The sequence below is a fragment of the Frankliniella occidentalis genome, unplaced genomic scaffold (genome assembly GCF_000697945.3).
Source record: "Frankliniella occidentalis isolate FOCC.00 unplaced genomic scaffold, Focc_3.1 Scaffold97, whole genome shotgun sequence".
Classification (NCBI taxonomy): domain Eukaryota; kingdom Metazoa; phylum Arthropoda; class Insecta; order Thysanoptera; family Thripidae; genus Frankliniella; species Frankliniella occidentalis.
Window position 1 is genome coordinate 502,430 of NW_026267226.1, and position 12,312 is coordinate 514,741.

Here is a 12,312-nt window from a genome sequence, read left to right on the forward strand (position 1 = left end):
GTGTCTCGGTTCAGGAGTAAAATTCGCCCAATCGAATGAAGAATGTTTTGCACTTGATTTTGAGAACAATATCTCTTGTAGTGAGACATATACGCATTATTCAAAGCACTAACCAACTGCAGGTGGATCCAAGTTTGATTGGTACTGGAATCAAGCGTATTTGTCATACTTCATGAAACTTGCCAGTGAAATTGATCTCAAATCCAGTGTAAAATAATCTTCATTCCATTCAGTTCATTTTAGTCTTGAACCACGAGAACCCATTTTTTTGGGCGAGTAAGAGAGTAAAACGTGCATGCTGTGAAAATTGTCAAGGAGATCAGAAACACAAGAAAAACGATGTTCTAAATTTTCGTTTGCTTCAATTGCTTTGCTTCATTGGTACTTGAAGTGCAAGAAAGAGTAGTAATCCTGCTATCGAAGTTTCTTATCAGTTTTATTTCAGCAGTAATTTTATCATGTTCAGTGTAGGCGTTGCTGACTTGCAGACGCACGTTATCTGTATCTTTCCGACAAAGGTAGTGAATCGACGCTCAACTTCCTGTATTCAGTTTTTAGACTTTTGACCTGCGTTGCGGGGAAATGAAGCCTAGGAATGACTCTTTATTATGTAAGGGGACTCTCAAAGCGATCCTTGCCCATTTAACTGAATTCAGCGGTACGGTTCAGTAAATGGCCATCTGCCGACTACTAGGCACTACTAGCCTTCGGTAAAATGAGCCAAGTCAGTAACTGTTGACGACAGGGCGCGACTGTCATATTGACTTAGGTGTAAGTAGTAAATACTGTAACTCCTTGCCGCTTCACCCGGGCAGTACTTTCACTGCCACTCAGGCGCTGCCGCTGCAGCATTATATGCCAGAGGTTCCGGTGACCTCCATTTGATTTCATGTTAAGACGATATTATTATGAGGGGGTATTGTTTGGCTACTGAAGAGTGGGGGCTGGTTTTGGCGGTGGAGTTGTTTTGGCTTGGGATGAGAAAAGGTGTTCCTCGTATGAGCACACACAGTCCAGTCTCGATAAGACCTTTTTCCACCCTTGTCAAAATTACCCCGCTTACTGTTACCCCACCACTCAGCGGTTCCTCAAACTTGTCTGTAATATTTGTATCCAATATTTTGTTACTTACCGTTATGATATACTGAAGTGGCCCAACATTATTTATTAAACTTATGTAAACAGTATGTTGAAGAATAAATCTCAGGATGTAGTGATTTGGAATGAAGTTGGTGATCTAAAGACAAAGTGCCAACTAGTTTGACTACTGAAAATCTGTTGTTTCAAATAAATTGTGAACGTCCATACATGCGATTTGTATGCATTGGGCATTACAAACTTTTGATTTTAATGCCCTTTGAGAATGTGCAATAAATATTTGATGCAGACGTATTTGTTTTTTATTATTTTTCTTTACTGACTACGCGCTTGCTAATTTGTTTACTAAAACGAGCTTCTCGCTCCAGCCCCTCCCCGCCTCGCCTCCCCTGCCAGTCGTGCGCCCTTGTTCAAAAGCTTCCAGCGCTCCGCGCGCTTGCACCGCATTGGCCCCCTCCCCTGGGAGCTGACCAACCAAAACCGGTAGCGCTCTGGAGAAGTCTTGTGGGGCCTCTCAAAGGCGGCGGACAGGTGGTACACAATACACGCATCTAGAACTGCGGCCGCGGTCGGTGTGTACGTCGCTGCTCGCTGCTCTCTTTCTCTGAGTCAGTGGAAGTGCCGAAGTGGGAGGTATCTTCAAGGATTAGTCAGCGAGCGAAGTCGACGAGCCTATAAATACTGGTGAGAAGGCCCGCCGCGCTCAGTACCCAACGTCATATGGCCAGCTCCACCATGGGAAGCGGACACTCCAGAGGCAAACGTAAGTAACCTTCAAGCGGACAGGTGCAATTTCCCTTGGGTCTGGTTGCCAAACCTCGAGTGTTCAGCACGCAAAGCACTCCTTTCACTTCCTGGCGTTTCACGAGCTGTTATTAAATGGGACTTGTCGGCAATGCGTGTCCGACGGTCTTTTCGTTCAATGTCATGTCCGTACACCTGACTTGTGGTGGGCTATCAGCTGACCAGTTTCAACTGAGGAATGTGACAAGGACACCCACCTGGTGAAAGGTGATGGTCCTTGAGAAAGTCCGAAAGAGCCAAGGCATGCTATAAGATTTAACTGTGATGTGAAGAAATTTTCAGAGTTTCATTATTAGTTGATCTCTCATCCATGTTCATTCAATTTTACGTAGTTTGCTTTTTGCAAATGTACCCTTTCCTTTGTTAGAGGAATAAGACCTTGACCTACCTCAAGTCTCTTAGTTTAGTATCATTCTTGCCTATGTCAGACTTTGGTTTCATATTCAGGATTACTATCTGCCATCGACTTTGGTTTGAAGCAAGATTTGTTCTATCCATTCATTCGGAAGCATACTCAATTTATTTCAAAGTACCAACTCCAGTTTTTGAGTAGCAGCGCTAATTCATGTAAGAGACTGAACTCGTCCGTTAGTCTTCACAGTACTGTTATTGTGATTAATTGTTAAATTTACACCACTGCTTTTTAGTGAATGCTAAAATTTGGGTTGTTTGCTAATAGCATGTAGTTTTAGGCAATTTTGCATGGAACTCTTGATTTATTTTTATATTCTTTTCTAGTTGAAATAAATCCTAGACGCACTAAAAAGCCAGGTAAGAAAGCATATTTATTTGCAATGTTTGTGCATTTTAATTGCTTTTTATTTGCTTGTAATAGAAAAAAAAACTTTCATAATGCAAAATATTTTTATACCTGAAAATGTGTGGGTGTGTGTATTCTAGTCTGCTTTGTCCAAAATGTTAGTCAAACTAAACTCTAGCAATGATAGCACGTTATTCTCCATCTTTGCAGACAATGATGGGTCCAATGGTGGCACTACTCCGTCTGATTATGTCGAAGACTATGTTTGCAACGAGTCTGATCTTCAGGAAAATGAGTAAGTAATACATATTTATTCATTTATTCATAAGTGATATTTATTGGTACCTCTATCTTTCCTCACTAAAACTTACCTGAACTTACAAATGCTTTCTCTTTTTATTATTTTAGGATGAAAGCATTTGACATGCCTGATGACAGTGGCAAAGTTCTTGTGATCAAACAGAAAGGGAAGATAACTGCAATTGGCTCAAAATGCACACATTACGGTGCTCCACTCATCAAAGGTGTTCTTGGAGATGGCCATGTTCGCTGCCCTTGGCATGGAGCATGCTTTAATGTCACCACTGGTATGTATACTGATAGGTACTCACCCAGCAGCATTTATAAATGTTTGCTTCATTCTATTAGAATAATTTTTTCTTTCAGGTGACATTGAAGATTTTCCAGGCCTGGACAGCTTACCTTGTTTTGATGTCAGCGTTGAAGATGGACGTGTTAAGGTGAAAGCTCACAAGGATGCATTGAAGTCGAGCAAAATTGTTAAGGCCATGACGTCCCCCTGTGGCAAAGACTCCCGGACATTTGTAGTAATTGGTGGAGGTTCGTGTACAATATTTTATTTTTTTAAAGAAGTTTTTCACTATGAAAAATAAAACCTTAAGATTATTTGCTTTGCTTCCAGGTGCTGCTGGCGCATGTGCTGTTGAAACCTTGAGGCAAGAAGGTTTCTCAGGCAAAATCATAATGATCACATCTGAGCTTGCTTTACCATATGACCGTATTAAGTTAAGTAAAATGCTAGATGCTAACATAGCAAAATTGCAACTTCGGGAGGAATCCTTTTACAAGGTAATGTATCCTACATTTATGTTGCAAGAATTAATGAGGTATCACAAACTATTCATTATTTTGAAATTAATCATTAATTAATATTTGGTTCAGGATCATGGCATTGAAGTGCACACTGGGAAAATTGTGTCATCTGTTAACACAACTGATAAGAAGGTGTGTCTAGATGATGGCAGTGAGATAAGTTATTCTCGACTTCTGGTTGCATCAGGATCAAGGTGAGTTCCAGTTCATTTAGACCTTCCTTCTGAAAGCATTTTAAAAAGTAACTATGCTGTTCATTTAAAATGAATCCAATCTTTTTTCATTTATATCAGAGCAAATACTGCAAATCAACCTGGCTCAGAACTTGGAAACATCTTTTCACTTCGTACGATTGCTGATGCTAATTCAATTTTCAAAGTCCTCAACAAAGAGTCAGATGTCGTGATTGTTGGAGCTTCTTTCATTGGTATGTGACTTAAAATTCTATTAGATTTCTTTTGTTCTAGTGGATTAAGAAATTCATTTTGTAATTGTTTTTTTCAGGAATGGAAGCTGCTGCCTATTGTGTTGGGAAAGTAAAATCTGTGACTGTTGTCGGCAGAGGGTCTGTTCCTTTCGAGCCTATTCTGGGCCAGGAAGTGGGGGCTCGTATCAAGCAATTGTTTGATGAGAAGGGTGTCAAGTTTTGTTTGGGGTTGGATGTGTCTAGCTTTGAAGGAGAGGATAGCGTTAGTAGAGTGAAGCTGTCAGATGGTCAGGTCTTGCCTGCCAATGTTGTGATTCTTGGGATTGGTGCCCAGCCTAGTACTTCCTTTTTACTAGATAGTGGTATTGAAATGCAACGAGGCGCCATTGTGGTTAATAAGGTAAAAGCCATTTCTACCCAGTCTGAAGTTGAGATGTAAAAGGAGTTTCCAAAATGGTAACCATTCACATTGTGTGTTTTTACAGTTTATGGAAAGCAGCATCTCTGATGTGTTTGTTGCTGGAGATGCAGCATATGCTCCAGTTTTTGCTGCAAATGATCGTGCTGCAAGTATTGGACATTGGCAACTTGCACATTATCATGGCAGAATTGCCGCTCTTAATATGGTTGGAAAACAAACTGAATTAAAAAGTGTGCCCTTCTTTTGGACCATGTTGTTTGGAACTAGCGTTCGTTATTCTGGTAAAAAACCATTCAGAGTAAAATTAAAACTTCTTAATAAAGAAATTTCATTTGACACTTGTTATTAATAATCTACTCTATTCTGTTCCAGGGTACGGGGCAGGTTTTGATGACATTATTATCACCGGTGATCTTGCTGCCTTATCTTTCATCGCCCATTATTGTGTTGGAAATGAAGTTGTTGCTGTTGCTACTGTAGGCAGTGATCCTGCTGCTGCTAAATTTGCTGAACTGCTTGGTTTGAAGAAATCTCTCTCTAAAGATGATGTGAAGACAAATGGTAGTTCATGGGTTAATGCTTCTCTCTTTTAATAAGGGTTATTATTTCCTTTGCTTTTATTTTGTGCAGACAAAGATTAGCCTCACGACCAAGTAATCAGTATTACTCCTGTGGAAAATATAAATCTATCCTTTCCCCACTGTGTAAACTCTTCTTTCACCCTTTTTGCTTTGTTAACATTTTTTTTCCAATTACCACTTTTCCATTTTTGTTGTTCATATCCTCTGATATGAAACCAACATTTTACTGTTCTAAAAATCATCCAGTGATAAGAATTTTTTCTGTGTTCGAGTTTATTATGTTGGAGCTTGTGTGAGCAATATTTGGCAGAAGACTTAACTATTTAAATGATAGTACTAGGTATTTGCATAATGAAGACAATAGATATTTTTTTTCTATACTCTTTAATTTGTCTGGTCTTGTGTACTTACTCTAACTTGCACTGTTCTGTGCCTTGCTGTTATGCAAGTTTGCTATTGTGATATTAATTTGTCCATTTGTTTTAAATGTTACCTCTTGAAATTCTTGAATATGAAATGTATTCCATTAAATCATTAACTCTACATCTAAAATAAGATTGTTTTTCAACTGTGATAGTTCTAAAATGGAATTATGTACTTATGTTTTATTTATTTTTATTTTTCTAGTGCGTGTAATGGTTACACCAGTTGTTATACCTGTGAAATGCTAATAAATCAATTTTGCACTTGCACAAATGTGATCTTGTTATTATACAAATTATTGATTCTCTACCACCAAACCAAGACTTGTTGGACATGGGACAGGGGAAGTCCACTGCTGTCTATGATGTTTTGCTGAATTGTCGTCAAACCACAGTATGAACTGTAGAAGTGTGACCGTAGAAACATGGCATCGTATGAATACATGTTATATGTTATGGTTCTGTTCTTAAAATTGTATTTTAGTATTCATTGAATTTAACTCAACTTCCCTATGAAGTTTTCATACCTGAAGCATGGCAACCAACATGAGTATGTAGTATTTACCACAGACCAACAGAAATAATAGAAATATATTTGCTGATCCTTAAACTCAAGTTGTGAAAAGAGTTCCCAACTGAGTACATCAATGAATTGTGTGGAGAACTGAACGCTGTGTAGTATCTGCTATCAACAATTAAGGTCTTGACGACGAGTGTACCTTCTTTCTCATTTTCTAATCCACCCCACTTTTCCAACCTATGGGATGGGAACGCCCTGTTCCTTGGCTCCACATTAGATTAACTTTTTGTCACTATATACTCTGAAATCCTTCGAAAACTATTCATTATCGATGTTTCAAGCCGTTGCCTGCTGTGCCACAAGAATTTTTGGTTGAAGACATGCCATCATGAAACGCATGGCTGGGGGCCGAATCTGATTGACATCCCCTTGGGCTAAGCTACTCTAAGGTAAAGTCACCCGGCTAGGGCTCGGTCTACGGTAATGTGGTTCTTACATCTTGTAGGCTGCATGTCATGCCATATTGTTCTGACAGTTAGTTTTTTCAAATAACCATTAATAGTCAATCTTCTTTTGTTGGATTTATTTACATATCTGTATCCAATCCTAACCTGACTCATTGACAGTCAGTAATTTTGTTGTTGTTTCATATCTGCCACTCACCTCGAAATGTCTCTCATTTCATATATCTTTAAGCTAATCTCTGTATCCATTTCAATCGTAACAAGGAACCTATTCAGTGTTCCCTTTTTGAAAGCCTTGGGCTGAAATGTACTCTTGACACACTTACACCTGCCAGGAGCCCACTTTATGTGTTCAATAATCACTTTAATTTGGTCCTGTGAGCTGATATTACTTTTTGATTCCCTTTCCCCTATTTGTTATTGTGTAATTTTTAGCTGTTGATATGAGTTTTTCCTGGAGCAGAGGTATATTTGAGTCTAACTTGACCCTGTTATTGTTTCCCAAATTGAGAACGGGGAATAACTTTTGTTTGCTTTGGTTTAAGCAATTAACTTTTCTTTTCAGTGAAAGTATGATGTCAAATACACTAGCATTGTCACCTTCATCACCGACTGATCTTCCTATTGGAGAACCTACTGCTGCAGATGATGCGTTGTCATCAGATGGATCAAATGCTATGGAAACCCACATTTCCTTCCATCCAACCACTGAAGAACTAGAGGAAGATGACTTTAAAGAAAACTGCTCCTCTCGTACTTTAGTTGCTCGTAATCAAGCAAAAAAAGCTAAAAGAGTGCGTTTTTTAAGAAATGGAGATCGTTTTTTCAAAGGTGTTGTCATGCCTGTGGCAGCTGAGAGGTAAGTCCTACTGCTCATGATTTATTTCCAAAAGTTCCTTTCTCTGAATTTTCATCCTCTAATGAGTACATTGCTTGTGTTCAGATATAGGTCATTTGACAGTTTATTGTCAGACCTTACTCGAGCATTGGAACATAGTGTTACACTGCCCTCTGGCGTGAGAACTATCTACACCATGGATGGTCGTAAAGTGCAGTCTATAGACCAACTTGATGATGGAAAAGAATATCTCTGTTCAGGGCCAGGAGAAACTTTCAAACGTGTTGATTACTCCAACAATAATGGGACCTTGGGCAAAAAGAAACCAAATGCTGTGTATGTCACTTGATATTGTCTTTCCTGTATCCTTACATTTTTTGTGTTTTATACCTGCACTTTTCTGGTAATTTATTTTCCCTTCTAGCCCTGGTGGTGGAGACAGACCACGATCTGGAGGGACATCTCGTAGCGGTATTCCAGAATTTGTGCGACCTCGTATTTTAACTTTAGTGAGGAATGGTACAAGACCTAGGAAAGTAGTAAGATTGCTTATTAACCGCAGAAATGCCCCATCAATGGATCATGTACTATCCTGTATCACTGAGGCGGTGAAGTTAGACACAGGGGCAGCAAGGAAAGTCTTCTCCCAGTCTGGTGTCCAGGTAGATTATATTTCCAGTTCTGAGTTTTGGGATCAGTGAAAATAGATGGCTGTCCTTCAAAAGAGATTTTTTTGCTCTAGGTTACCCAGTTTGAAGAATTTTTTGGTGAGGATGATGTTTTTTTTGTGTATGGTTCAGAACGATATTCTCAGGAAGATTTTGAGCTGGATGAGGAAGGTATGAATTTATATTTGTGGAATTATTCTTGGGAAAGAAATTTTAACTGCTTTCATTTAATGGTAGTGGTATCAAGGCTTTACTAGTTATCTACTAATTATGTATATGTCTCATTGATAGAGTACAAGTCCATTCAGTCTCAAAGGAAAGGGGCTATGTGGAATCGTGGTGGCAATGGTAGAGTGTCAGCACCTGGTAATATATTGTGTTAATGTCTCCAATTATTGGTCTCAATTTATAATATCTGATTTATATCTTTGGGTTGCAATCTATTAGGTGGAATTATGCCCAAAATGCCTGGTAAAACAAAGGCAGCAAAATCTCAGTCTGAAGCGGTGTCGGGTACTACTGACCCAAATATTCCATCTGCCATCAATACCAAGTACCTTGTGTTGGAAACTATTGGAGATGGGAACTTTGCTCAAGTTCGAAGATGTGTTGACCGGTAAGGGTATACAGTTTTGAAAGTTAACTTGTTTTTTAATCTTATTTTTATAATTTATTGTTCTACTTCTGATTTACTTATAATTTGCAGGTCTTCAGGTCGGGAGTTTGCCTTGAAAATCATTGAAAAATCAAGGTGCCGTGGCAAAGAGCATATGATAGAGAGTGAGGTTGACATTCTGCGAAAAGTACGTCACCCTAACATTGTTCGTCTGTTTGCGGAACATGATGAACCTGAGCAGCTTTATCTTGTGATGGAATTAGTGAAGGTTGTTTATTCCACAGTTTTCTCTTTCTATATTTTTAACTTCTCATTAATAAAATTTACTCATTTAAAAAAAATAAAAATTGTTCCTTTTTGTTCTAGGGAGGTGATCTTTTTGATGCAATTGCAACTGCTACTAAATTCAATGAATGGGACTCCAGTATCATGATACGCAACTTGGCTTCTGCACTGTGTTATTTGCACTCTCTTTCCATTGTGCACCGCGACATAAAGCCTGAAAACTTACTGGTACTGGTTATTCTTTACGTTTCAGTTTAAGAAATCCAATCTCAGTTGGTGGCCTATTATTTTGACTCTTTTTTCACACCATACAGGTTGAAGTTGATGGCCATGGAGTTCACACCCTGAAGGTTGGAGATTTTGGTCTTGCTCAAAAGGTTACTGAGCCATTGTTTTCTGTCTGTGGAACTCCTACATACGTTGCCCCAGAAATTCTAGCGGAGACAGGATATGGGCTCAAAGTAAGTATTATCTATGTATTCTGATTTATTCTCAATCATGATACCTCCATCTAAAGCCTATTGTGTTTTTTTCAGATTGATGTGTGGGCAGCTGGTGTCATCTTGTATATTTTACTCTGTGGTTTTCCACCTTTTGTTAGTACCACAAATGATCAGGAGGAACTTTTTACAAGGATATTAGCAGCGCGTTTTGCATTTACATCACCATATTGGGATGACATTTCAGATAGTGCTAAAGATCTGGTTGCTCATATGCTTCAACCTGTCCCTGAACTTCGTCTCTCTGCTGAAGATGTACTTGACCATCCATGGCTTGCTGTAAGCAATTTTGATTCTTATATATCAGAAAATTGTTTATTTTCGTAAGCTTACCTTAATTCTTTATTTTCAGGAAGCTGGTGGAGTTGAAATGCTTAGAGTCAATAGTGGAGGAAGTTTACTTTATGGTGATACACAGATGGGGGTGCAAAGTGCTGTTAGTCGATAGTTTCTCATGGTTCAACTTTGTTGCAAGTTGGGTGTGGAACTTGTACTCCAAGTTTGCAAGGCTCTTTTCCCTGTGAAATCCAATTTTATTCCAAAGAGAAGTTTATTATGTGCTGTTTATATTTTTATCTATCTACAGTGTAAGTAATTCAAATATCCCCTTGAAGTCAGCCAAAGAAATCACCCTGTTTTGTCTGTGCGCTGTTCCATAATTTTTAAGTGCACTGTTAAAATTCTTACGTAATGTGCTTAGAGTTCCATCAGACTCCCATATCATGTATCTCTAGTTCTTGAATGATCTGTCAATTTAATCAAGGTTGTTTTCTGACTTTAATTGTTAACATTTTGCTGCATTATTTTGAAACATAAAATCTGCTTTGTGTGAGAAATTTTTGTGAATTACCTAGGTAGCTGTATTTTAAAGGGATCTACCTTGTTTTGTGGTTGTGTTCCCCAAATCCTTTCTTGCTCATTAAAGATAAATTGATTCATAGGTTAATTACCAGCTACAACTCAAGATGCACTGTCAAATACCTGTACTAAATCAATTATATGTTTATCAGCATTGTATATTTATGATCAATTGTTGTGTTTCATGGTTTAGAACATACAAGTTATTGCATTTTCGTCTTTCTGAGTTCCAGGTATTTCTATTCTCTTAATCTTTAAATGTACACGAGTAGGATTAAAGTTTTTAAGTACCTTTGGCTTGTGTTCTGTAGTTCTATTGTAGCACTGTGTTACAAGTTGGCTCAATAGTACTTGTTTCAGGCTTGTCCAAAATGAACACAGTCAGTAGTATTTGGTAAACATTCTCGAAGAGTGTCTCTTCGGTTGGGTAAAATGACACTTAATGTGATCGTATTTGCTTTGGCTGTGATACAGAGAGGAACTAACTAGTAAAGGTACCGGATACATAAATTTTTCTTTGTTTTCAAATTTATGTAGGCCGAAGCAATTCTTTAAAATGTTAGCACTACTTCGTTTATTTACAGATTATAATCCTTTGGTTTCCTCCTACTATTTGACCATTGCATTGATTTTTTTAATAACTACATTAACGCCCAGCCTTTTGAAGTATGATTTTTTGAAATATTTTTTCAAATTTTGTAGCTGATTTGTAAATTGCTGTTGCTTATTGGTATTCCTAAGTGGCCAGCATTCGTTTAAAAAGGTGCCAAAGTGTTTTTTTTTATTAACTTTTTATTACTGTTTTGTGTTACATTTTTACTGCTGTTATCCCTTTTTCTACCATTTAGTATTTTGTGGTAGAAGTGTAAGTTTGTAATATTTTTGGAACAAGCAGTCTTTAGTCTTCATTATTATTACTTTTGTTACAATTTGCTTGGCATAACTTTTATGCTCTGTTACTTTTGCTCTCTTATGTTGATCATATTTCCCACATCACTTCTTTTTCCTTAAAATCATCTTGCCATGTACTGTATAGGATAGCTCAATGTTTAAAACAATAATCAATTAAGGATGTGTCTAGTGCTGGAACACCTCTCCAAAGCCCATGAATCTCTCAGGTTTTAATTGAATGAGATCAACTGAATATTTTGTACAATTTTGATAAGTGCAGTCGAAGTTGCTGCCATATCAAATATTTTATAGATTGCTGTTCAACCGCATGTTTTGTGGGTTTGCAAAACAGAATGCTCCATTCGCATAGTTGTGCCCATGAAGTTTATATAAAGAGTATTTTGCTACACTAGAATTTTCTATCGTATTTATTTTAGAGATCACCTGTCGCTATGGCCTTTGGCCGTAAAGAAACTCACTTAAATTTCTTTCAGGAAAATCTCCACACGAGTGCAAATTTCCTCCGCCCGACCACCTCTCTCCAAAGATGCGCACAGACGAAACCAGCACCTGCAGCTGCGTGGGTGTCTGCGTCTGTGTCTGCTAGTATGAGAAAAATTTAGATTTGGACCAATCACCGCCACGATAGTTAACTATTTTCTCATACTTGCAGGCTCATGCACACAAGGCACACGTATCTGGACGCAGCTTTAATTCATTGCCCGCTCCGCCTTTACGCGGAACCGCCAGGAGCGGGGGTCTGTACGGGGAACGCCACCGCACCGCGCCGCGCCATTTGGCGGGAAGGGAAGTGCGTCACAGCGCTGGCGGGAGGGGAGGAGATGCCAGCGCACTCCGGCCCGGCCCAAGTAGTGTGTTATCCTGCCGCCCAGTCCCGCCCCGCCCCACCAGGATAACTATGACCAGCTCGGTGTTGATGGACCCTTCCGCCCAGTGCCAGGTCCCTAGCCCGTCTCAATTGAGCAGCAATTGTAGCGGTGCCGCCGGCCCGCCCCTCCCCTTCTCTCCACCTTACGCCCCCCCCC

At 39.0% G+C, this 12,312-nt stretch overlaps 2 protein-coding genes across 8 annotated transcripts; both read left to right on the plus strand.

Moving 5' to 3' along the window:
- Positions 1-1,653: 1,653 nt before the first annotated feature.
- On the plus strand, positions 1,654-5,900 carry LOC113205401 (apoptosis-inducing factor 3). Of its 4 annotated transcripts, XM_026421007.2 has the most exons (12): positions 1,654-1,861; positions 2,350-2,469; positions 2,641-2,673; positions 2,873-2,957; positions 3,071-3,249; positions 3,329-3,502; positions 3,585-3,751; positions 3,845-3,969; positions 4,069-4,202; positions 4,280-4,602; positions 4,688-4,904; positions 4,996-5,900. In XM_026421007.2, the coding sequence occupies exons 1-12, from the start codon at positions 1,819-1,821 to the stop codon at positions 5,214-5,216; spliced, it is 1,821 nt and encodes a 606-aa protein (XP_026276792.1). In that variant the 5' UTR covers positions 1,654-1,818; the 3' UTR covers positions 5,217-5,900. The 4 variants fall into 4 exon arrangements, with proteins under 4 accessions (XP_026276792.1, XP_026276793.1, XP_026276794.1 ...); XM_026421008.2 differs by lacking the exon at positions 2,641-2,673; XM_026421009.2 differs by lacking the exon at positions 2,350-2,469 and having other exon boundaries at positions 1,656-1,861.
- Positions 5,901-6,030: 130 nt separating this feature from the next.
- On the plus strand, positions 6,031-11,681 carry LOC113205398 (serine/threonine-protein kinase GA29083). Of its 4 annotated transcripts, none has more exons than XM_026421005.2 (12): positions 6,031-6,595; positions 7,176-7,469; positions 7,554-7,784; positions 7,873-8,110; positions 8,191-8,287; positions 8,408-8,482; positions 8,564-8,732; positions 8,823-9,000; positions 9,099-9,245; positions 9,332-9,478; positions 9,554-9,796; positions 9,874-11,681. In XM_026421005.2, the coding sequence occupies exons 2-12, from the start codon at positions 7,183-7,185 to the stop codon at positions 10,039-10,041; spliced, it is 1,980 nt and encodes a 659-aa protein (XP_026276790.2). In that variant the 5' UTR covers positions 6,031-6,595; positions 7,176-7,182; the 3' UTR covers positions 10,042-11,681. The 4 variants fall into 4 exon arrangements, with proteins under 4 accessions (XP_026276790.2, XP_052125564.1, XP_026276787.1 ...); XM_052269604.1 differs by having other exon boundaries at positions 8,408-8,464; XM_026421002.2 differs by having other exon boundaries at positions 6,167-6,595; positions 9,870-11,681.
- Positions 11,682-12,312: the final 631 nt, after the last annotated feature.